Here is a 22,717-nt window from a genome sequence, read left to right on the forward strand (position 1 = left end):
AAGTTCCTCCGACGAGTCGAACGACACCAGCTCTTCAGAAGAGTTGACGAGCAGGAAGCGCCTCCACGAGGACGACGAGGCGGGGCCATCAAAGAAGTAGTTTAAAAAATTAGTTCATATTTTTCAAAGTTTGTGTAATTTGTTATAATATGTTCACTACTTTGAAAATCTTGATTGCACATACAAATTCCTTCTCTCTATTGAAATAAAAATGCAAAAAAAAATAATGAGCTACTTTAATGTTTGGGGGTGGCTTTTGGGGGACACGACACGAAGAAAACGCGTCCCCTCAAACGCTCGATCCGACGCCATATGGGGACGCGGCTGGAGATGCTCTCAATCCACTATTCTAAATCCCTGAAAATGATAGTACTCCCTGACGCAGCTGTCTTTTTTATCGATAAAATGACGTGCTGCCATTACACGTGTCATTAGGCGAAAAAAACATGAATCCATCAGTTACAAAGAGAAAACATCACAAATCCCTTTCTTCCAAGTTTACAACAAAAGAACTATCATCCATGAAGAATTTACATCCAATTTGTTTTGCTGAGTGACCAATCCATGGAGGAATCACATCAACAAGAAACACCGGAATGGTGACAACAAGAAAGTGGGTCGAAATTTTGGGTCTAATCGTTTAACAGAGGTTTGCATTCTACAAAACTATGCACCAATCTACTTAATGACCTCAAAAAATAGAACTTGAGGCTGGAGCCTGCAGTTCTTGAAACCTTCTAGCAAATGCTCCCAAGTATCTTCTGTCTGCATGCAGAATTTCACATCAACAAATCCATAAGCTGGACTCAAATGTCTAAAAGAAAAAATGCAGGGCCTATATCAAGACTAACGATTCATGAGCCACTTACCTCAACAGTATCATAGTCATATATGAGCCATTTGTCCTCGTCATCACGAGCAAAGCAGACGTAGCTCTCATCAGCACAGCAAATCTGCAAGAGTTTAGATTGCAAGGTGGCATAAGATGATTGGTAAGTTACAGTGTACTTGGAAAGATTGAATATCCTCGCATATATAAGCAGGAAAATTAAGTAACTAGAGCATCGAACCAACCTTACAATACACCTGTAGTAAACTCAAAGCAGCAGGAGAGTGACACACACACAGACACACACAGAGGGTGGGGGGTGGGGGGAAGAGAGAAAGAGAAGTATGCAGATATACTCCAGCTTATGTTCTGCAAACACTCCATTTGATTTCATGAGACCATTTCCTATTAGATATGAAGGGAAGGAAAATAGTGCAAGATATACTTGTGAGAGCAGAAAAGGTTACAATGTCCAACAAGGTTACCTAAATATGATAGTCCTCCAATGTTCAATCAACAGAAAGTTTTAACAAAAAACCTTAGCGACATAAGGATCACGCACTGTTGATTCTTCTGTTGAATCTCATAAATTTTTGATATCAATGAAGTAGACTAGAGAACATATGCCACAGATACAACCAATTTGACAACTTTCAAATATCTCCATAACTCCATAAGTACTTATATGATATCACCAACTCAGATACCATAGTCAAACCCGGTATCCACTTCTTTCGAAATAGCAGAATTGCCTTGTTAAGGTAATCTACTCAATGTGAACCTGGTCACAGCGTCATTTATTACCGTGCTCCATTTTATTCCACAAACCTTGCTTCAGGCTTAGACTAATAACAACTTGGTCCTCTCGGTTTGTGAATACTCCATATAATATTCCCTATGTCCCAAAATAAGTGACTCAGCTTTGTCTAGATATGTATTTAGACGCATTTTGGTGTATAGATACATCCGTATCTAAATAAAGTTAAGTCACTTATTTTAGGATGGAGTGGGTACAACATTTATGTTGATAATGAGAGGCATCATGCATGTCTCAAAATTGACGTAGCATCCAGCAACAGCCAAGGAAGTACTACCTCCGTTCCAAAATGTAAGCCGTTTTAGAAAGCAGCATAACATGAAAACTTTCAGGTCAATGAATATATCAACCAATACCAAATACATGCATGATTGCTTTATAGTCTTTCTTGGATTACCCCAACATGAGAATTACATGATAAAAGTATTTGTTCAGTTCAATTAACAGTCCAATTTAGGAGAAAATAACAGTTTGCTGTGGACGTACCATGGAGGTGACAGTATACATAGTTGAAGGATCGGCACTTTTGCAAAAGAATCCAGTGTCAACGGGAGACGTAATGCCAGCCAGGAACTCAGAGAGTATGTCTGGGCTTTCACTGCTACTCAGCCAGTTCAAAACTGCAAAATATGTTGCATTGCAGAAATTGGCAAGAAGAATATATCTCGAATGCAGTCCTGTTTTGGCAGAAAAAGGGCCTCGGAATTTGCAACTTATTATTTGAGACAAGCCAGTTTACCTATTGTAAAGAAATGTGGTGTGTTTGAAAGCAACAGATCAGTATTCAGCATATTTCCACAATCCTTGCAGTTGTTGTCCTTACAGAACTGTTCATCCAATAGAACTCGAAGCTCTGCGAAGGACTTGATCTGAAAAAGAACAATGATAACCTCTAGTCAACATCTCCTACTTGCTAGAATAATCTTGGATATCCACTTATCCAAGCTTGGCTAGACAGAAAATGTACTGCATACGGCATACCTTTGTTGTTTGAGGTGAACCAGCATCAAGTTTATGGAAAAGTGCGGTATATGGGTATTCGCAATAACACTTCCCACACTCGCAGCTCATTTGCGCATTAAATTTGATCCCAAAAATATTATGTGTTGGGCACATGCAATCTCCGCACGTGATTGGGTTTACCACGTGTTTCTCCGTCTCCTTGTTTAAACTAAAACGTGAACAAGTTTCTGACATATGCAATCCAATGAGAATTGTGGCCAAAATCTCAGAAGCAAAATTTATCCCAACCTGCAATTGGAAATTGATTCACAAGGTTACTTGTGAAGACACAAATGTGCGTCATAACCAAATAGAACTAAAGCAGAATGCAGATGCTTTTAGTTCAATACTTCACAGATAACACAACAAACAAAAACAAAGACTGGTAGAGCTTAGACAACAAAGGATATAACACAACATACCTGAATTTTGCCATTCTAGTGTAAGAAGTACTACATCTGTCATCTATGCATTATTGAAAATAGTTACAAAGCTCCAAAATCACCAGAAATTAGGAAGTGACACATACAAATAAAATAATCTGGAGGTAACATCAGAACCAAATCGGATCCCAGACTCTGCTTTCACGTGGTAAACTAACATTTAATTGAAAAAATCAACAGAATGAGCATGCAAATATATACGAGATGGTGATTAAGGTATATATACCTTTTCAGGAAAAATAGTGTGATCTACTCCGCAGAGAAGGGTCTTCATGTAAGTCAGTATAACATCCGTTAAGTGGTAGTCATTTTTCTCCCAAGAAGTGAAAATTTCATAAAATTGCAGAGCAATGCAGACATTGTCAGCAGACATGATCCATACAAGTGGCTCAGTTAGAAAATTATCTCTGAAATGCCTCAGATTGCACAATGACTGCATGCAAACATACGAAGTTATAAGCTGATAGATGAAAAATAGAATGAATACATGCAAACTTCTCTTACCTGTATGACTACGCTCAAGATAGACAGGTCTTTATCAGCCATTTCCTCGACAGATTGGCCAGAAGTTCCTATGTTTTAACGAGACTGTAAGAAGTATTTGTGACATTACAGAACATATTTCACTTCTTTTAAAAGAGCATACAGTTTGGGTAACAGGAACATATTTTATTATTCAAGAGATGTATTTTCCAAGGAAATTTTCCTTTGGAACTAACTGCAAAGTGTCCCAGAAAACCTCCTAACGTTTCAATTCCTACATATATAAACCAAGGTTCAGGAAAGCGGAAAAAAGCATCGCTTATGCACGCTGAAGCGCAATGCGGAGGCCTTCCGCATCGATTGCATAAGCGCTTAAGCGGAAAAAGGAGGGAAAAAACCGCCGCTTATGCGCGCTGAAGCGCTAAGCGGAAGGCCACCGCACCAATTACGCTTAACGCTTTCTTGAACCTTGATATAAACATATCTCGAGATATAAACCACGAATGTTGCTCACATTTCTATAGCAATTGTACTCTTACAGAGTACAAAAATATTACTTTTTTATTTAATCTGTACATGACAGGTCGTGATTACCTAAGCAATCAACATGGCAAAACTATATTGTAAAAAAACATCAATGGGTGATCTGTACAGATTTTTAAAGCTAACAGGATTATATAGTTTGTAATGGACTTCCCTGAGAGAGGGTGCTAAATTGGAATTTTTGTACTCCCTCCGTCTCATGAAAGCTGTCTCAAACTCGCACTCTTTTCCTTACCAGGGTACCTAAGGGGGCTGGAAGGTTTTTAATGAGGCGGCTTGCTAGCTTTAATATATATTATCTTTCAAAAAAAAAAGCTGTCTCAAACTTTGTATAAATTTAAGTGTATCTATACATTAAATAGTGTCTAGATACATCCAAATTTATAGAAAGTTAAGACAAGTTTGATGAGACGGAGGGAGTATGTAGTAATGTCACAAGAATGTAAACTATCAAGTTGGTATAGCATGAACTAACACACAAGAAAAAGAAATGAACTGCCAGACATAGTAAGATAGTTCTAGTTTCAACTTGTCTATGGCGGTTCATGAATATGAAGGACTCTATGTTTGCTTCACCAGCTCCAATGTAGCAATGCAAAAGTAATTGCAATATCAGTGCTTACCAGAGGAAACATCTGGGTCACCGTGCAACTCCATTGCAGCAGCCCAGCCTACAGAGATACAGTGTGAAGGCTTGTTATCACGTCCACAATTAATACACCAGCTGCAGCTTGTAGTGTAAAATAGCAGTGCATATCAATATGAAGACTAGACCGCAAGCAATGAAACTTGCCTAACCTCTGATGATCTGTCAGTACTAAGAAGTATGGTCACAAAACGAACAGTTGGGATACGATTTAACAAAACAACAAGAGCACATTATGAGCAATATACCCAAGCTGGATTATTGGATATTCCCAGAAATAAGACTCACAAGCATACAACTGGAAATGAAGTGCAAAAGGTGTCCCATGCTATTGCAATTTAAGTACTCCCTCCGACCCATATTATTTACCACTGAAATGGATGTATCTACAATTAAAATGTGTCGAGATACATCTATATTAGTGTCGAGTAATATGAATCGGAGAAGGTAGATATTTGATGGTTAGCATGTATAAGTTCATAACAGAAATAGATCATAGACACTTTCTTATTATGTTACTCTACATAAAATGTGCCACCACAGTACTATGCAACAATTCCCAGCATTGAAAAGATAAAAACTTCTAAGTACCACAGAAATTCCAGTAGCAGTTACAAGGGCAGTATGGGTATGCAGTCATGCTGAGAAACATACGTTCCATGTGGAGCTGTGCAGCATAACTAGAAGAACATCCCTCCAAGGGTATAAATCTAGGATGACTGTGAAAAGTATCATGAGGTATAATTGGAGAAAGGTTCTTTTGAGAAAGAACATTGCTCTTCTCTCCATCATTGTTGTATGAACAATTGGCTTTCTTGGACCAATCTGTTTGAGGAAATAAAAAATGCAAGTGTCCAACCGTTAGCTACATTTACACATACAGATAGTCAACATATACGAAGAAAAGACATCTCTAAGATAGGAGTTTCTGAGAAGCTATGACAGATGATCATGTAAGTGAACAAAAACAGCAAACACCCATTTTTACTTGTAAAATGGCTAACTATATTTGCAGGGAATAGTAGATTATGATTACACTTTGCAGGTAAAATACATTATATGTGTGACTGTTGTAGAGTGTTCTGCCGGCATGTACTAAATGCATGCAATGGTGAATAGGGCATCCATAGTTCCATACAGCGGGTGTTGGTACACTAAAGATCTCCTTATTGTTACCAATGTGGTAAGTGCAGCGAACATACTGGGAAGCAAATACTTTCTGAGCTGGACTAATGTTTAAGATTTGTAATGTAATTACAATATCCTTTTGACATAGAAAAAAAAACAACAGTGATCACTTGTGTTGGCAAAAGATGTTGTCTAGCTGTCACCTTCTTTTTCTAGTTCCAACTCTGCAATTCTTGCAAGAACGTTCAGCCCACTTTCATGAACGTCAATTGGTGGATCCATAGATCTTTGGTCTACCATGGTCTCAGATTTGCTATCTACAACATGAATCTCACTGCACCAGTAGTGAAACCTGTGAGCTTCCTTGCGTAGTTTAGAAAAAGAAGGAAAGCTTAACAGTTTAACAGACTAGTTGTGTTTACCGTAGTATATCTGTATATGTCGGATGCAAAAAAAGTTGAGAAGAACATAACTGAAATCTAAAATTAATTATTTTCTTTAGTTGAGACTCGCTAGCTCTCATTCATCAGTTGCCATTTTCATAACTGAACTCAGGTCAACCATTACATACTAAAGGGATTAATTGAAAGCATGGGTAAATATCCCAGTCAGTGATAGTGTCTACTGGCTACAACATCTAATGTGGAGATGTTAAAAATAAGACATCTATATGGTGACAGTCATTGCAGAGCCAAGTACAGAAGTAACCAGGACTTTATAGAAAGAGTAAACCCGACGGACCAAAATATAAAGGGTTGCCTATTTTGTACCTTTCTTCACATTTTTCACTATCCTTAAGTGTCTCGTCGGATGCAAGAACGTTCAGCCCACTTTCATGAACGTCAATTGGTGGATCCATAGATCTTTGGTCTACCATGGTCTCAGAATTGCTATTTACAACATGAATCTCACTGCACCAGTAGTGAAACCTGTGAGCTTCCTTGCGTGGTTCAGAAAAAAGAGGAAAGCTTAACAGTTTAACAGACTAGTTGTGTTTTCCGAAGTATATCTGTATATGTCGGTTGCAAAAAGTTGAGAAGAACATAACTGAACTCTAAAATTAATTATTTTCTTTAGTTGAGACTCGCTAGTTCCCATTCATCAGTTGCCATTTTCATAACTGAACTCAGGTCAACCATTACATACTAAAAGGATTAATTGAAAGCATGGATAAATATCCCAGTCAGTGATGGCGTCTACTGGCTACAACATCTAATGCGGAGATGTTAAAAATAAGACATCTATATGGTGAGTGACAGTCATTGCAGAGCCAAGTACAGAAGTAACCAGGACTTTATAGAAAGAGTAAACCCGACAGACCAAAATATTAAGGGTTGCCTATTTGTACCTTTCTTCACATTTTTCACCATCCTTAAGTGTCTCGTCTGAGCACAAAGGCTGTAAACAATTTCAACATGTTAGTTCTTCAGCTTTAAGCAGATAAATCAACACACCTTAGGAACTGTTCCACAGAAATAGTTTCAGTACAAGTCGTAAAGGGTAAACAAAAAAACCTGCAAGTTTTCTGTCTGAAGGTTATCACCACTTGGATTGTCAATATTGTTGGCGTGTGAGGGTTCTGAGCCATGTACCACAGAAACATTCCTGTCAGGGGCAGCAGGAACTTTTCCGAACGTAATGTCTATATTGGCACCCCCAATGAACCTACCAAGATCCTTTGCACTAAGAGCAATCGAAATTTTCATTTGTATCTGCAAAGATGGTTATCAGTTAGCACATGTATCAATTGAGCAAACAAATGGATATAACTAGAGAAATCAAGCATTCCATATGCTAACAAACCCATTGGAATGATCTCGCAAGGGGAAGGATGGCTTCACGATGATCCAGAGCAGAAGTTTTGAGGAACTTAAGCCACAAGTCCTTTATTGCAAAACACAACTCCTCATACTGCAATTTGAAACCACGTCAATCATTAGGTGATAAACATTACTATCAGAGGAACAGCGAAATCAGGGAGAATGCTAAACTGAAACCATGTCATGTAAAAGTGCTGGACCTCGGTGTTAAGTTCATCTTTAGGCAACATCCTCAGCTTCTTCTTAATATCCGCAATGATCTCAGCTCCTTCTCTGCATTTCCTTTGTCGCATTTCAGCGAGTGGTTCTGCTTGGATTCCAATAGATGGTGAAAGGAGCAAGGATCTAAACATAGGTTGCACCGTTGGTAAATGGAAGATGTCATGCTGTTGTGAATCTTTAGAGAGAGTTATCGCATCAAATGGGTGATCATCATCATCGTTTGATGTATTTTCGTAAAGATGTGAACCTAAGACTGCCTCCAGCTTATTCCAGAGCCCATCTCGGTGCTGCTTGCGCATGTGTTTCCAGAGAGATTCAATGCCCAGAAACCTTTTGCCATGACAACTGGAATTGGGGCAAACCAAGAAACTCCATGAGGTCTGATTCTTGAGAAAGCGCAGTGTATCAGATATGGTCTTTGCTGCGGACGGGTCGATTCTGTTGTAGTGCTCCTGCAGCGTTGCAGCCTTGAGTGATATGACCCTGTCAACCCTGTCGCCCTGTTGCGTGCTCTCGATAGAGCTCCAGCATAGGGCAGCCACAACTATGACCCGCTTGAGCAAGATACGGAGCTGTTTCTCGACAGACGATACTCTGGATTCGTAATCTGCGCCGGGAACAGATATAGCAGGAGGTATGTCGTCCAAATTGGGGTCACTCGGCTCCTCGACGCGGAGTGCTCGGCGGCACTCCCTCTCCGCTTCATCAAACTCATCCAGGGCGAACAAGACCTTGGCGTGGAACAAGGCAACCAGGAGCGAGCGGTCGAAGACAACTGCCGCTTCAGAAATCACTGCGAGAATGGGCCAAAGACGGCGCTGCCTGTCAGCTGCCAGATCGATGGTGCGGACATGCTCCAATTCGACATATACGAGGAGCAACTGGGCGCGCGCCGAGTACGGGTATCTCTGGGAGAAAAGGTTTGCGCGCCGTCGCACCTCAGCAGAAGCGGCATCCCCGGCAAGCAACTCGGTGGCCTCCTCGGGCACAACCTTGTCGTTGATCATGGCCTCGAAGTCCTGCATGATGAGGTTGGCCTTGCACAGGGCATCGCTCTTCCTCTTCTTGGCGGTGGAGGCGTCGAGGACGAGGTCGTACCCCACGTGGTGCACCGCCGGGTCCATGTGGTTGGCCTCGGGCATGGAGCATACGCGGAGTAGCTCCACCTGCCCGTCGGGGATCCGGCTGCAGGCGGCGAGCGCCTCGGCGTGGCAGATGGCGGTCATGACGCAGTTGGGCGCGATCCGGGCAGCGGCGGAGAAGGCGTCGAGGGCGAGCTGGTGGTGATGCAGCTCCAACGTGGACGCGGCCTCGTCGTCGTCCGAGGCCCTGGCTCTCCACGCCGCGCTTCCGAAGTGGCGGTGGAGGGAGCCGACGAGGTTGAGAGCGAGCGCGGAGCCCGGGTTCGCGCCGAGGACCTCCAGGGCGCGGGCCAGCGCCTCCTCGTGCTGGCCCTTGATGTGGAGCTCTCGAGCCTCCCGGGCCTGGGATCGTAGGCCGCGAGCCATGGCGACAGGGCGCGCGGAGAAGGTTGGCGTGGAAATGCGGAACTGCCGCGGCGCGAAGGGGAGAGGCGCGCGAGGTGCTCGCGGAAATGCCGCAACGCTGGGGAGGGCGGCGGGCGGCGGTGGGTGCGAGACGGGCGGCGACCTAGGGTTTGGGCGGAGGCAGGGAAGGCGGCGAGGGGCTGCGGAAGCGGGAGACTGGAATTGAGGATTCGGCGGTGCTTGGCTTGGTGAGGCGTGCAACGGAAGGAGGATGCTACATATAGCGGCCTAGCCACGAAGAGGGGGAAAGGGGGTGGAACTTTGAAGTACAGCTGGCATGGGCAGCCCGGCCCGGACGGCCCGAAAATCCTGACCGGGTCGGGCTTGCAGAAAAAAGGATTTAGGCTTAGTTCAGGCCAGGCTTGTTGGGCCAGGCCAGGCTTTCGTTCGTTCTGGCTAGATTTGGGCCTGGTCTATAAGCGGCTGGACCACGCTCGGGCCTAGGAATTTAGTTCGGCTTTTTCGGACCTGGTTCGGCCCGAGAAATGCCTAGGTGTATTTGGAAGACCAGAACAAGAGCGTGGTGAGGTTAACCGTCATTACTACATAGCACACAACGAAAGAACATTGCAATTCAGACAAGATCCATATCACCATAGTTAATCCACGCACACTACCAAGTTTCTGACACGACTAAAATAACCATAGTTCATCTGACATACCAAGACAACCTTAAACTTCTTCTTCCACGATCAACCTGGTGGCATATCCATGGTCTGGACACCTAGTCATGACTTCAGTGCAAATGACCACTCTGTAGATGCGAAGGGCTTCCTTCTGAAAAGTGAGGAAGTGGCCAACCCCAGGCTATGGGCAATGGCAAAGGCTGCCCACCCCTGATCTATGATCACCCTATTACCCTTGAATCTTGGTAGTCATCCTTCAACTGCACCTAGTATTTGTGAGGACGGTGATCTTTCCAGGGATGGGTCCGAAACATTCGACGAACTTCAAAGGGATTGGGAGCATATCCAAGGTCCGCTCGAAGATGATGTGGAGGAAGTGCTCCAAACCCACCTTGTTGTGCAAGTGGTTGGCGTTTGCGGGCCTTCCTCGCGGCCTCTTGGCAGAACCCTTGCCAAGAACCTTTGCAGATGCGCCTAGGTCGATCGTAGCAAGCAAAAGAAACAAAAAAAAGCCTCAGAGACCTATGGTGCAATGAATGCCAACAATTAGCATGTACCTACATCATAGACACGCATTAAGAATGAACAAAGAAGACCTCATGTATTGGGTCACACGGAAGGCAAAGGGGTTGCCCCCAAACCAAGTTTAGTTTACAAGCAATGTGGTTTAAGGAGAATCTTTTGCCTTGCATTGTGCCACATTTTAATCGTAGGCCAAATAAAAAAGTACCATGACGTTGACGTGTGAAAACACGACCATGAAACCACCACCGACGATGATGGCCACCATCATGGATTACCACCTCCTACCTCTCACCAACCATGACCATGTCGTCGTCCATGAAGTCAATGTCGGCCATAAGGTCTACCACGACGATGCGCAGAAATACCACCATGCCACCGACGATGACTGTGGCTACCACAATGTATTACCACATCTTACCTCTCACCTACCATGCCCATGTCGCCTTCCACGAAGTCGGACACAAGGTATATCACAACTACCACGGAAATACCACCATGTCGTCGCCGTTGATGAGGGTGGTTATCACCATGAACCGATGAACAAGATGATCAAGAAGAAAAGTGGGACCTTGAGCAATAAGTTACAGTACACCCAAATGAAAGGATAAGATGTCGCCTAGAGGGGGGTGAATAGGCGATCTAAAAACTCTTACGGATTTGGCTTTTAAGAATGCGGAATTAAACTAACGTTTATTTTACTAGCACAAAACCTAAATATGCTAGGCTCAACTAAGTGAAACAATAACAACTAGAGCTAAGCAAGATAGGCACAATATATATGTGAACAACAAGTGATAGCAAGATATAATAAATACTTCAAGCTTGATGGCTATCACAAGGGAAAGTAAACTCGGGTATAGAAATAACCGATGCATGCGGAGACGAAGATGTATTCCCGTGTTCCCTTCCTTTGCAAGAAGGTACGTCATGTTTGTAGAGGTGGGGATCCCATGAAGGATTTCCCAACGCCACGAAGTCTCACCTTCTTCTCCGAGCCTAACCCACGAAGGAATAGCCCCTTTCCTTATGGTTAGCTTCTCCTCCACTCCGAAGATGCCAAGCTCCACAACCACTTCACAAGCTCCACGAAGGAGAAGCCCGAGCCCCTTCACAACCTTCCACGAAGGAGGTCACCGGGACACCAACCAAGCGAACTAGGAGGTCACCCTCCAAGAGTAACAAGCTCACGATCTCTCACTCGAACTAATCGTGGTGGAGAGCTCAACACTATGCAACGATGCAAAGCAAGAACACCAAAGGTGTTCAAATCCTTCACACTCAAATCCCACCAAAGCAACAAATGCTAGGATGAGATTAAAGAGGAAGAACAATGGAGAAAATCAATAAATGACTCCAACTTCTAGATCCAAAGGGTACCCCTCGCTTAGAGGAGAAATGGATTGGTGAGGATTGTAGATCTAGATCTTCTCTCTTAGATCCCTCAAGAATGAGCAAGAATCATGGGGGAATCAAGAGATATGGCAAGTCCTTTAAAGTTAACAATGGAGGAAAGAGAGAGGAAGAACTTACCCAGCCCAAGGTGGAAGAAGGCCTATTTATAGCATGGGAGAAAATAGAGCCATTGGGGAGAAAATCGGGTAGAAAAACGGCCCAGCTGGCCAGCCAGCCGATCCACCGGGCCAGGCGTCAGATAGGCCGGCGCGCAGGCCGGCTGAGCCGGCTGACAGATCGGACTCGGTGCGGGTGGGCTGCGTAGCAGCCAAAAGGGCCCAACCTGGGGCAGGCCGGTCGACCGGGCGCTGGGCTGGTCGGTCCGACGGCCACCAGGCCAGCAGCCGGTCATGGGCCGGGTGACCCCTGGAGTGAGCCCGGTGTGCACGAGCCCAGCAGTCGGTTCCCACCGGGCAGGCCGGTGGGGGGCTCGGCGGGGTGATGACCCACAAGTATAGGGGGTGTATCGTAGTATCTTCGATAAGTAAGAATGTCGATCCCAACGAGGAGCAGAAGGTGTTGACAAGCAGTTTCGATGAAGGATTCACTGGTAAATGCTCACGAGACAAGTATTCGGGGGTTTTGATGTAACGGATGAATAAAGTACGAGTAAATAAAGTGCGAGAGTAACAATTGCAGCGAGTGGCCCAATCCTTTTTAGCACAAAGGACAAGCCGGTTTGTTTACTTATAATGACCAAACGTTCTCGAGGACACACGGGATTTTAGTCTAGTGCTTTCGCTACATACGGCTAATTAATCTTCATTGTTTTGATAAGTGTTGTGTGGGTGAACCTATGCTAATGTACCGCCCTTCCTAGGACTAATACATACTTGTGATTATACCCCTTGCAAGCATCCGCAACTACAAGAAAGTAATTAAGATAAATCTAACCACAGCCTTAAACTCTGAGATCCTGCTATCCCTCCTGCATCGATATACCAACGGGGGCTCAGGTTTCTGTCACTCCGGCAACCCCGCAATTGGCAAACGAGTACAAGATGCATTCCCCTCTTACCACATAAAACTTCCACATCTCGAATAATACCAATTGGAGAGATAGTTTCTCTATTAGCCAGCCGAATAACCACATCAATATCTTCAAGTTCACAAGAACCAATTTCGTGCATAATCTCCGTGTAAAGCTCATAAGGAATAGCACTAATACTTGCACCAATATCACATAAACCATAATAACAATGATCACCAATTCTAACGGATAGCATAGGAACACTAGCTTTCCTAGACTTATTAGGATGTGAAACAATATTAGAAGCATCTTCACAGAAAATAATATGACCATCTTCTACATTTTCAGTCACAAGATCTTTAACAATTGCAACAGCAGGTTCAACTTTTATTTGTTCTTCAGGTTCTACAGGTTTCTTTTCACTTTTATGAACCGCACTATTTATAACAGAGTACTCCTTCATTTTAGCAGGGAAAGGAGTTTTTTCAATATAAGCTTCGGGAATAACATGATCAACAGTTTCAACTACAACAGATTTATTTATAGATGAATCAATTTTATCTTTATACGGTTCATGATACTTATCAAAGTTCTTCTTAGGCAATTCATAATGAGAAGCAAAAGCTTTATAAACATTTGCAGCAACTTGAGAATCAAGACCATAAGTAGCACTCATATTACGAAATTTATCAGTATCCGTAAAAGCTTCAATGCATTTATAATCATAATTTATACCTGATTCTCTATCCTTGTCGTTCTCCCATCCTTCAGTATTTTCTTGGATCCGATTAAGAAGGTCCATTTTAAACTCTTCCTTGTTGCGTGTAAAGGATCCAGAACAAGAAGTATCCAGCAAGGTCTTGTCTTGAAAAGAAAGTCTTGCATAGAAATTATCAATAATAATATTACCAGGAAGCTCATGAATGGGGCATTTGAGCATTAAAGACTTCAATCTCCCCCACGCTTGGGCAATACTTTCTCCTTCATGAGGCCAAAAATTATATATGCGATTCCGATCTTTGTGAATCTCACTTGGAGGATAGAACTTAGAATAAAACCGGGGCACAATATCATTCCATTCAAGAGAATCCCCATTATCCAGTAATTTATACCAATGCGCCGCTTTACCGGACAGCGATACAGAGAATAGTTTCTTCCTCACTTCATCCATAGCAATACCTGCACACTTGAATAAACCGCATAATTCATGTAAGAATAGTAAATGATCTCCGGGGTGGACGGTTCCATCCCACGTATAACGGTTACCCACTACACGTTCAATAATCTTCATAGGTATTTTGTATGGTATTTCTTCCTTACCTGGCGCCTCATCCACTACCTTTGCGGTAATAGTAGATTTCCCAAATAAACACTCAAGAGAAGATCTCTCCATAATGAGTTATAGCAGCGAGCGAGAAATAAAATCAGCACAAACGAGTAGAAATTTCCCTTACCAATTCCACTTACCAATAGCGCTTCATTCCCCGGCAACGGCGCCAGGAAAATAGTCTTGATGACCCACAAGTATAGGGGTGTATCGTAGTATCTTCGATAAGTAAGAATGTCGATCCCAACGAGGAGCGAGAAGGTGTTGACAAGCGAGTTTCGATGAAGGATTCACTGTAAATGCTCACGAGACAAGTATTCGGGGGTTTTGATGTAATAGATGAATAAAGTACGAGTAAATAAAGTGCGAGAGTAACAATTGCAGCGAGTGGCCCAATCCTTTTTAGCACAAAGGACAAGCCGGTTTGTTTACTTATAATGACCAAACGTTCTCGAGGACACACGGGATTTTAGTCTAGTGCTTTCGCTACATACGGCTAATTAATCTTCATTGTTTTGATAAGTGTTGTGTGGGTGAACCTATGCTAATGTACCGCCTTTCCTAGGACTAATACATACTTGTGATTATACCCCTTGCAAGCATCCGCAACTACAAGAAAGTAATTAAGATAAATCTAACCACAGCCTTAAACTGCGAGATCCTGCTATCCCTCCTGCATCGATATACCAACGGGGGCTCGGGTTTCGTCACTCCGGCAACCCCGCAATTGGCAAACGAGTACAAGATGCATTCCCCTAGGCCCATAAAGGTGAAGTGTCGTGTAGTCGATGTTCACACGACACCACTAGAAGAATAACACCACAACTTAAATATCATAGCATTGAATATTACTCAACCATACTTCACTACTAACATTTAGACTTCACCCATGTCCTCAAGAACTAAACGAACTACTCACGAGACATCATATGGAACATGATCAGAGGTGATATGATGATGAATAACAATCTGAACATAAACCTTGGTTCAACGGTTTCACTCAATAGCATCAATATCAAGTAGAAATCAACACCGGGAGAGTTTCCCCTATCAAACAATCAAGATCAAACCCAAATTGTTACAGCGGTGACGAGGTGCAGAGGTGGAGACGGTGGTGATGATGATGATGGTGATGGTGATGGAGATGATGTCCAGCTCGATGGCGGTGACGATGGCGTCGATTTCCCCCTCCGGGAGGGAATTTCCCCGGCAGGCCGGAGAGCTCTTTTCTCTCTGGTGTTCTCCGCCCCGCAGAGGCGGCTGTGGCTCTTCGCGACGTACCCCTGGAGCTTAGGTTTTCGGGACGAAGGCATACGCGAAGAAAAGGAGGCGAGAGGGGCTGTGGGCCCCCCTCCTCACAGGGCGGCGCGGCCAGGCCTTGGGCCACGCCGGCATATGGGGTGGGCCCACCTCTGGTCCCCTCTTCTCCCCTCTCGGCTCCCTTCGTCATCCGGAAAAATAGGATTTTTCATATAATTTCCGTCAACTGTTGATCTTCCGAAATATTGCATTCGACGGTGCTTTTTCCAGGTAGAATCCTGGCTCCGGTGCGCGATCCTCCAATAATCATGAAACATGCAAAATAGATGAAATAACATAAGTATCATCTCCAAATATGAAATATATCAATGAATAACATCAAATTATGATATAAAATAGTGATGCAAATTGGACGTATCAACTCCCCCCAAGCTTAGACCTCGCTTGTCCCCAAGCGAAACTGAACTCGGTAAACAGGACCACATGTTTATGGAGTGAAGGGTCGATAAATCAAATACGGACTACAAGCATCATATTCATTCACACAAGACATTCTAGTAAACAACTTCCTCACATAATTCAACTTGAAACAAGTATAAGGTAATCACAAATAAAGGTGCATAAGAAATCATAGTTGGTGATGGCAAACTTTGTTCTTGGTCAGAGAACAGTTAACAGATTATACTTATCTATTGAGCAGCGCTCTCATGTTAAAGTTTATATGGCTCATCTCGCATACTCAATCATAATGATCATTGATAACTTGCAAAGCTATATTCATTCGGGTAAAACTTGTACTAAACAAGGAAAAGTAAAAGACATGATGAAGCAAATCACAATATAATAGTTTGATCACAACAACTCAAATGCTTGCTTGAGATGGAGGGAAATAGGTGTACTTGACTCAACATAAAGTAAAAGACAGGCCCTTCGCGAGAGGGAGCAGGGATCAAATCATGTGCTAGAGCTTTTTCGAGTTTTGAAATCATATAAAGAGAATAAAAGTAAAGTTTTGAGAGGTGTTTGTTGTTGTCAACGACTGGTAGCGGGTACTCTAACCCCCTTGCCAAAGAGACCTCCAAAGAGCGGCTCCCATGAAGGACGTTATCTCTACCAGCAAGGTAGATCATCCCTCTTCTCTTTTGTTTACACATGTACTTTAGTTTATTTAAGGATGACACTCCCCCCAACCTTTGCTTACACAATCCATGGCTAACCGAATCCTCCGGTGCCTTCCAACAATCTCATACCATGGAGGAGTGTCTATTGAAAAATTAAGTTGCTTACTGATGAATCAGAGCAAAACATGTGAAGAGAATTATTAATGAAAGTTGATTAATTGGGGCTGGGAACCCCGTTGCCAGCTCTTTTTGCAAAATTATAGGATAAGTGGATGAAGCCACTAGTCCATTAGTGGAAGCTTCCTAACAAGACTGAAAGATAAAACACCACATACTTCCTCATGAGCTATAAAACATTGACACAAATAAGAAGTAATAAATTTTGAATTGTTTAAAGGTAGCACATGAAGTATTTACTTGGAACGGCAAGAAATACCATGCAGTAGGTAGATATGGTGGACACAAATGGCATAGGTTTGGGTACAGGTTTGGATGCACGAGAAGCATTCCCTCTCAGTACAGGTCTTTGGCTAGCAAGGTTAATTAGCGAGCATAAGAGTTGAGGGAAACAAGCAAATATACATGTGATAGACATAATCATGCATCTTTCTTGCAAGCACAAACAATTTTAACTTCAGAATAATAAGCTATGAGCTAACAAGAAAGGAAGACAATGAAACAACTATATGTATTTCTCTTTTCTACTTAAACCTCAAGGTGTTGTTGCTATTGACCAATGCTAAGTTTGCCAAAACCAAATAGATTTACTCAATGCTCCCAAAGTGGTACCAATACTAAAATCAAGATCAATCATATAATAGAGATTGCAAACTAAAATAAGGTGTGCAATATGTAAATGATAAGACTTCTCATTAATATTTCATATCGATAACTCACACCAAGGGATACATAGACAACCAACTAAAGGGGAGATACTTCCACACTGCAATCCATCTTATATGATAACTTCCCTACTCATGATATGACACTACTTGATAGTAAAAAGTAAAAAGGTAGTGATGATGTGATACCGCGGCACTCCCCCAAGCTTGGAACAAACCAAGGGGATGCCAATACCGATGATGAATTACTCCTTTGGCGGTGGCGGTGATGAATTCCCAACAAGCTTCTCCACAAGCTCCTGAAGCTCATCAATCTTGTACATGAGGTTGCGGATCATCTCCGAATTGTGCTCGACGCGATTAAGAAGTATGTCCGACGGCGAATCCCAATTCTTGGAGTTATTTCCCCGCCCTTCAGCTTCAGGCTTCGTCCTTCCTGCAGTGTTAGAACGATCTATATCCCAATTGCTAGGCAATGCTGCCTTGGGAGTCCTTTCAATTTGATTATTGTAGATTAGATTGCGGAAGGGATGGTATGTGCCTGAAGAAGATGTCTTTGGAGCTAGGTAATGACGTGGAATTCTACCTCTGGTGCTAATCCATGCACTCTTCTTGGCGTTGAACGGGTTTGACACCACTCTGATGCTTGCAACGGTGGTGCGTGGGCGTACTCGCGGAACTTCTTCGACTTCCTCTTCATCCTCCTTGACTTCTTCCTTCAACTCGGGGTCTTGGATACCTTCCTCCGAAGGCTCCTTGTCCTTGTTGTTGGAGACCATGGTGCTCCTAGATTGAAAATAGATCCTGGCAGAAACAGCTTGAAACAAAACACGTCGAGAAAACGATATACGGACCTCCAGGGGTCCGGGGGATTATATAGCAAAAAAAATTACAACTAACGGAAAGTACCAGGTCGAACCAGAGTCGGAAAGGGGTGACGAGGGGCCCATCTCACAGGGCGGCGCGGCCAGGCTGGGGCCCGCGCCGGCCTGTGGGGGCACGCCCTCGTGCGTCTCCTCCACTCCGTTTCGATCTCGTAATTTTTCATATTTTCCAAAAACAGCAAAAACATTGTTCGGAAAGTAAATAGCGAACTTTTTATTACTCGTCTTGTTACCTATTCAAAGTCGAGTTCTGGCGGACTGTCAATTTGACCTTTGATGAAAGCCTCCGGTGTTTCCACTTGAATAACGTCAACATCTACATTATAAGAATCACCTGAGATATAATGCTTGAGTCTTTGTCCATTCACCACTTGCGTGGCATTGCCTTGGAGAGAACTAATTTTAATTGCTCCTGATCGATACACCTCCTCAACAACATATGGTCCTTCCCATTTCGAGAGTAATTTCCCTGCAAAGAATCTGAGACGAGACCGATACAATAGGACTTTATCCCCAATATTAAACTCTCTTTTGATAATCCTTCTATCGTGCCATTTCTTAACTTTCTCTTTAAAGAGTTTAGCGTTTTCATAAGCTTCACTTCTCCATTCATCTAGAGAACTTAATTGCAGCAACCTCTTATTACCGGCTAGTTTAGGATCTTTATTTAGTTCTCTAACAGCCCAATAAGCATTGTGTTCTAGTTCTAAAGGTAAATGACAAGCTTTTCCATAAACCATTTTATAAGGTGACATTCCCATGGGGTTTTTATAAGCAGTTCTATAAGCCCATAGCGCTTCCTTCAATTTACTAGCCCAATTCTTTCTAGTTTTATTAACGAGTCTTTTGCAAGATAGATTTAATTTCTCTATTTGATAGTTCTACTTGCCCACTAGTTTGAGGATGATAAGCGGAAGCAATTCTATGATTAATACCATATTTAGCAAGAGTTTTTCTAAAACCACCGTGAATAGAATGAGAACCTCCATCTGTCATAATATATCTAGGTACTCCAAATCTAGGAAAAATAATGTCTAAAAGCATTCTTAAAGAGGTCTCACCATCAGCACTTTTTGTAGGTATGGCTTCCACCCATTTAGTAACATAATCAACGAGCAACAAGTATATGAGTGTTACCTTCCGAAGAGGGAAAAGGTCCCATGAAGTCAAATCCCCAACAATCAAACGGTTCAATAACAAGAGTATAATTCATAGGCATTTCATTGCGTCCGGAGATATTACCAACCCTTTGACATTCATCACAAGATAAAATAAACTTCCTTGCATCTTTGAAGAGAGTTGGCCAATAAAAACCTGATTGTAGAACCTTTTGCGCGGTTCTATCTCCGGCGTGATGTCCTCCATAAGCACTACCATGACATTTACTCAATATATTTTGTTGTTCATATTCGGGAACACATCTTCGCAGAATACCATCCACTCCTTCTTTATATAAGTGTGGGTCATCCCAAAAATAATGCCTCAAGTCATAAAAGAATTTCCTCCTTTGCTGAGCTGAAAAGGTTGGAGGCAAGTACTTGGAAACAATAAAGTTAGCATAATCAGCATACCAAGGACTGTCTCGCGAGCTCACCTTTATTACAGCCAATTGTTCATTTGGAAAACTATCATTAACAAGAACAGGATCATAAGCAATATTTTCCAATCTAGACAAATTATCAGCAACAAGATTATCAGCACCTTTCCTATCTACAATATGTAAATCAAATTCTTGCAAAAGAAGTACTCATCTAATAAGCCTCGGCTTAGCATATTTCTTTGTCATAAGGTATCTAATTGCAGCATGATCAGTATGAATCGTAACTTTTGAATCAACAATATAAGATCTAAATTTATCACAAGCAAAGACTACAGCTAACAATTCTTTTTCAGTAGTAGCATAATTTCTTTGAGCAGACATCAAGAGTTTTACTAGCATAATGAATAACATTCAATTTCTTATCTACCCGCTGTCCAAGAACAGCGCCTACAGCAAAATCACTAGCATCACACATAATTTCAAATGGTAAGTTCCAATCAGGAGGTTCAACTATAGGGGCAGTTGTTAAGGCTTTCTTTAGAATTTCGAAAGCTTCCTTACAATCATCATCAAAAACAAAAGGTACATCTTTTTGAAGAAGATTAGTAATAGGCTTTGAAATCTTGGAGAAATCTTTAATAAATCTCCTATAAAACCCAACATGACCAAGAACACTACGAATACCTTTAACATCCCTAGGATAGGGCATCTTCTCAATAGCTTCAACTTTAGCTCTATCAACTTCAATACCTCTCTCGGAAATTTTGTGTCCCAATACAATTCCTTCATTAACCATAAAGTGGCATTTCTCCCAATTAAGAACAAGGTTAGTTTCTTCACATCTCTGCAAAACTTTATCAAGGTTTCGCAAGCAACTATCAAAAGAATTCCCATAGACAGAAAAATCATCCATGAATACCTCTACAATACTCTCACAAAAGCCATGAAAAATAGCAGATATGCATCTTTGAAAAGTAGCAGGAGCATTACATAAACCAAAAGGCATACGCCTATAAGCATAAGTTCTATAGGGACAAGTGAAAGTGGTTTTCTCTTGATCTTTAGTTTTAACAGCAATTTGTGAAAACCCAGAATAACCATCAAGAAAGCAAAAATGAGTATTTTTAGATAACCTTTCTAACATTTGATCAATAAAAGGCAAAGGGTAATGATCTTTCTTAGTAACCTTATTAACTTTTCGATAATCAATGCACATTCTATACCCTACGACTACTCTTTGAGGTATGAGCTCATCATTATCATTAGGCACAACGATCATTCCTCCTTTCTTAGGAACACAATGCACGGGACTCACCCATCTACTATCGGCAATATGATATATAATACCAGCTTCAAGGAGTCTTAATACCTCATTTCTTACCACATCCTTCATCTTAGGAATTAGACGACGCCGAGGTTCAACAACGAGGCTTCGCATCATCTTCCATATTAATGGCGTGTTGGCAAATAGAGGGAGAAATCCCCTTCAAGTCATCAAGAGTGTGGCCAATAGCACCTCGGTGTTTCTTCGATATTTCCAATAACATTTCTTCTTCAAACTCGAAAGCTTGGAACTAATAATAACAGGATATATTTTCTTATCATCAATATGAGCATATTTAAGATTATCGGGCAATGGTTTTAAATCAAAGACGAGGATCTTCCTTTGGTGGTGGTGTTGTACCCAAGTCTTCCACCGGTAAATCATGCTTAAGAATAGGTTGACGAAGGAAAATTTCGTCAAGCTCGTCTCTTTCTTCCCTAAAAACTTCACTCTCACTATTCTCCAAATGTTGCTTTGCAAAGGATTACTAGGAGCAAGAGCAATAGATGCACACTTGTTCAACTTTAAAATCACTATTAGGCGAATCAATTTTATAAGGAGTTTTGGTAAATTTAGAGAAGTTAAACTCATAAGATTCACCAGCAAATTTAGTCAAAATTTTCTCTTTCTTGCAATCTATAATAGCTCCACAAGTATTTAGAAAAGGTCTACCAAAAATGATAGGACAATATTTACTAGCAGCAGAACCAAGTACCAAAAAGCAGCATGATATTTAATCTTACCACATAAAACTTCCACATCTCGAATAATACCAATTGGAGAGATAGTTTCTCTATTAGCCAGCCGAATAACCACATCAATATCTTCAAGTTCACAAGAACCAATTTCGTGCATAATCTCCGTGTATAGCTCATAAGGAATAGCACTAATACTTGCACCAATATCACATAAACCATAATAACAATGATCACCAATTCTAACAGATAGCATAGGAACACTAGCTTTTCTAGACTTATTAGGATGTGAAACAATATTAGAAGCATCTTCACAGAAAATAATATGACCATCTTCTACATTTTCAGTCACAAGATCTTTAACAATTGCAACAACGAGGTTCAACTTTTATTTGTTCTTCGGGTTCTACGGGTTTCTTTTCACTTTTATGAACCGCACTATTTATAACGAGTACTCCTTCATTTTAGCGAGGGAAAGGTGTTTTTTCAATATAAGCTTCAGGAATAACATGATCAACAGTTTCAACTACAACAGATTTATTTATAGATGAATCAATTTTATCTTTATACGGTTCATGATACTTATCAAAGTTCTTCTTATGCAATTCATAATGAGAAGCAAAAGCTTTATAAACATTTGCAGCAACTTGAGAATCAAGACCATAAGTAGC

At 41.9% G+C, this 22,717-nt stretch overlaps 1 protein-coding gene across 1 annotated transcript; it reads right to left on the bottom strand.

Annotated features, from left to right (window-relative positions):
• Positions 1 to 459: 459 nt before the first annotated feature.
• On the bottom strand, positions 460 to 9,441 carry LOC124656211. Its single transcript, XM_047194994.1, has 16 exons — positions 7,912 to 9,441; positions 7,695 to 7,802; positions 7,406 to 7,603; positions 7,240 to 7,289; positions 6,662 to 6,802; positions 6,095 to 6,225; positions 5,418 to 5,588; positions 4,741 to 4,788; positions 3,596 to 3,663; positions 3,318 to 3,524; positions 2,628 to 2,897; positions 2,386 to 2,515; positions 2,133 to 2,266; positions 1,075 to 1,724; positions 870 to 953; positions 460 to 765 (listed from the first exon to the last, which is right to left on the bottom strand). Exons 1-14 carry the CDS (start codon positions 9,439 to 9,441, stop codon positions 1,623 to 1,625), a joined length of 3,288 nt encoding a protein of 1,095 aa, XP_047050950.1. The 3' UTR covers positions 460 to 765; positions 870 to 953; positions 1,075 to 1,622.
• Between the last annotated feature and the right edge of the window lie 13,276 nt (positions 9,442 to 22,717).

This window comes from Lolium rigidum, chromosome 5 (assembly GCF_022539505.1).
Source record: "Lolium rigidum isolate FL_2022 chromosome 5, APGP_CSIRO_Lrig_0.1, whole genome shotgun sequence".
In the NCBI taxonomy this organism is placed as follows: domain Eukaryota; kingdom Viridiplantae; phylum Streptophyta; class Magnoliopsida; order Poales; family Poaceae; genus Lolium; species Lolium rigidum.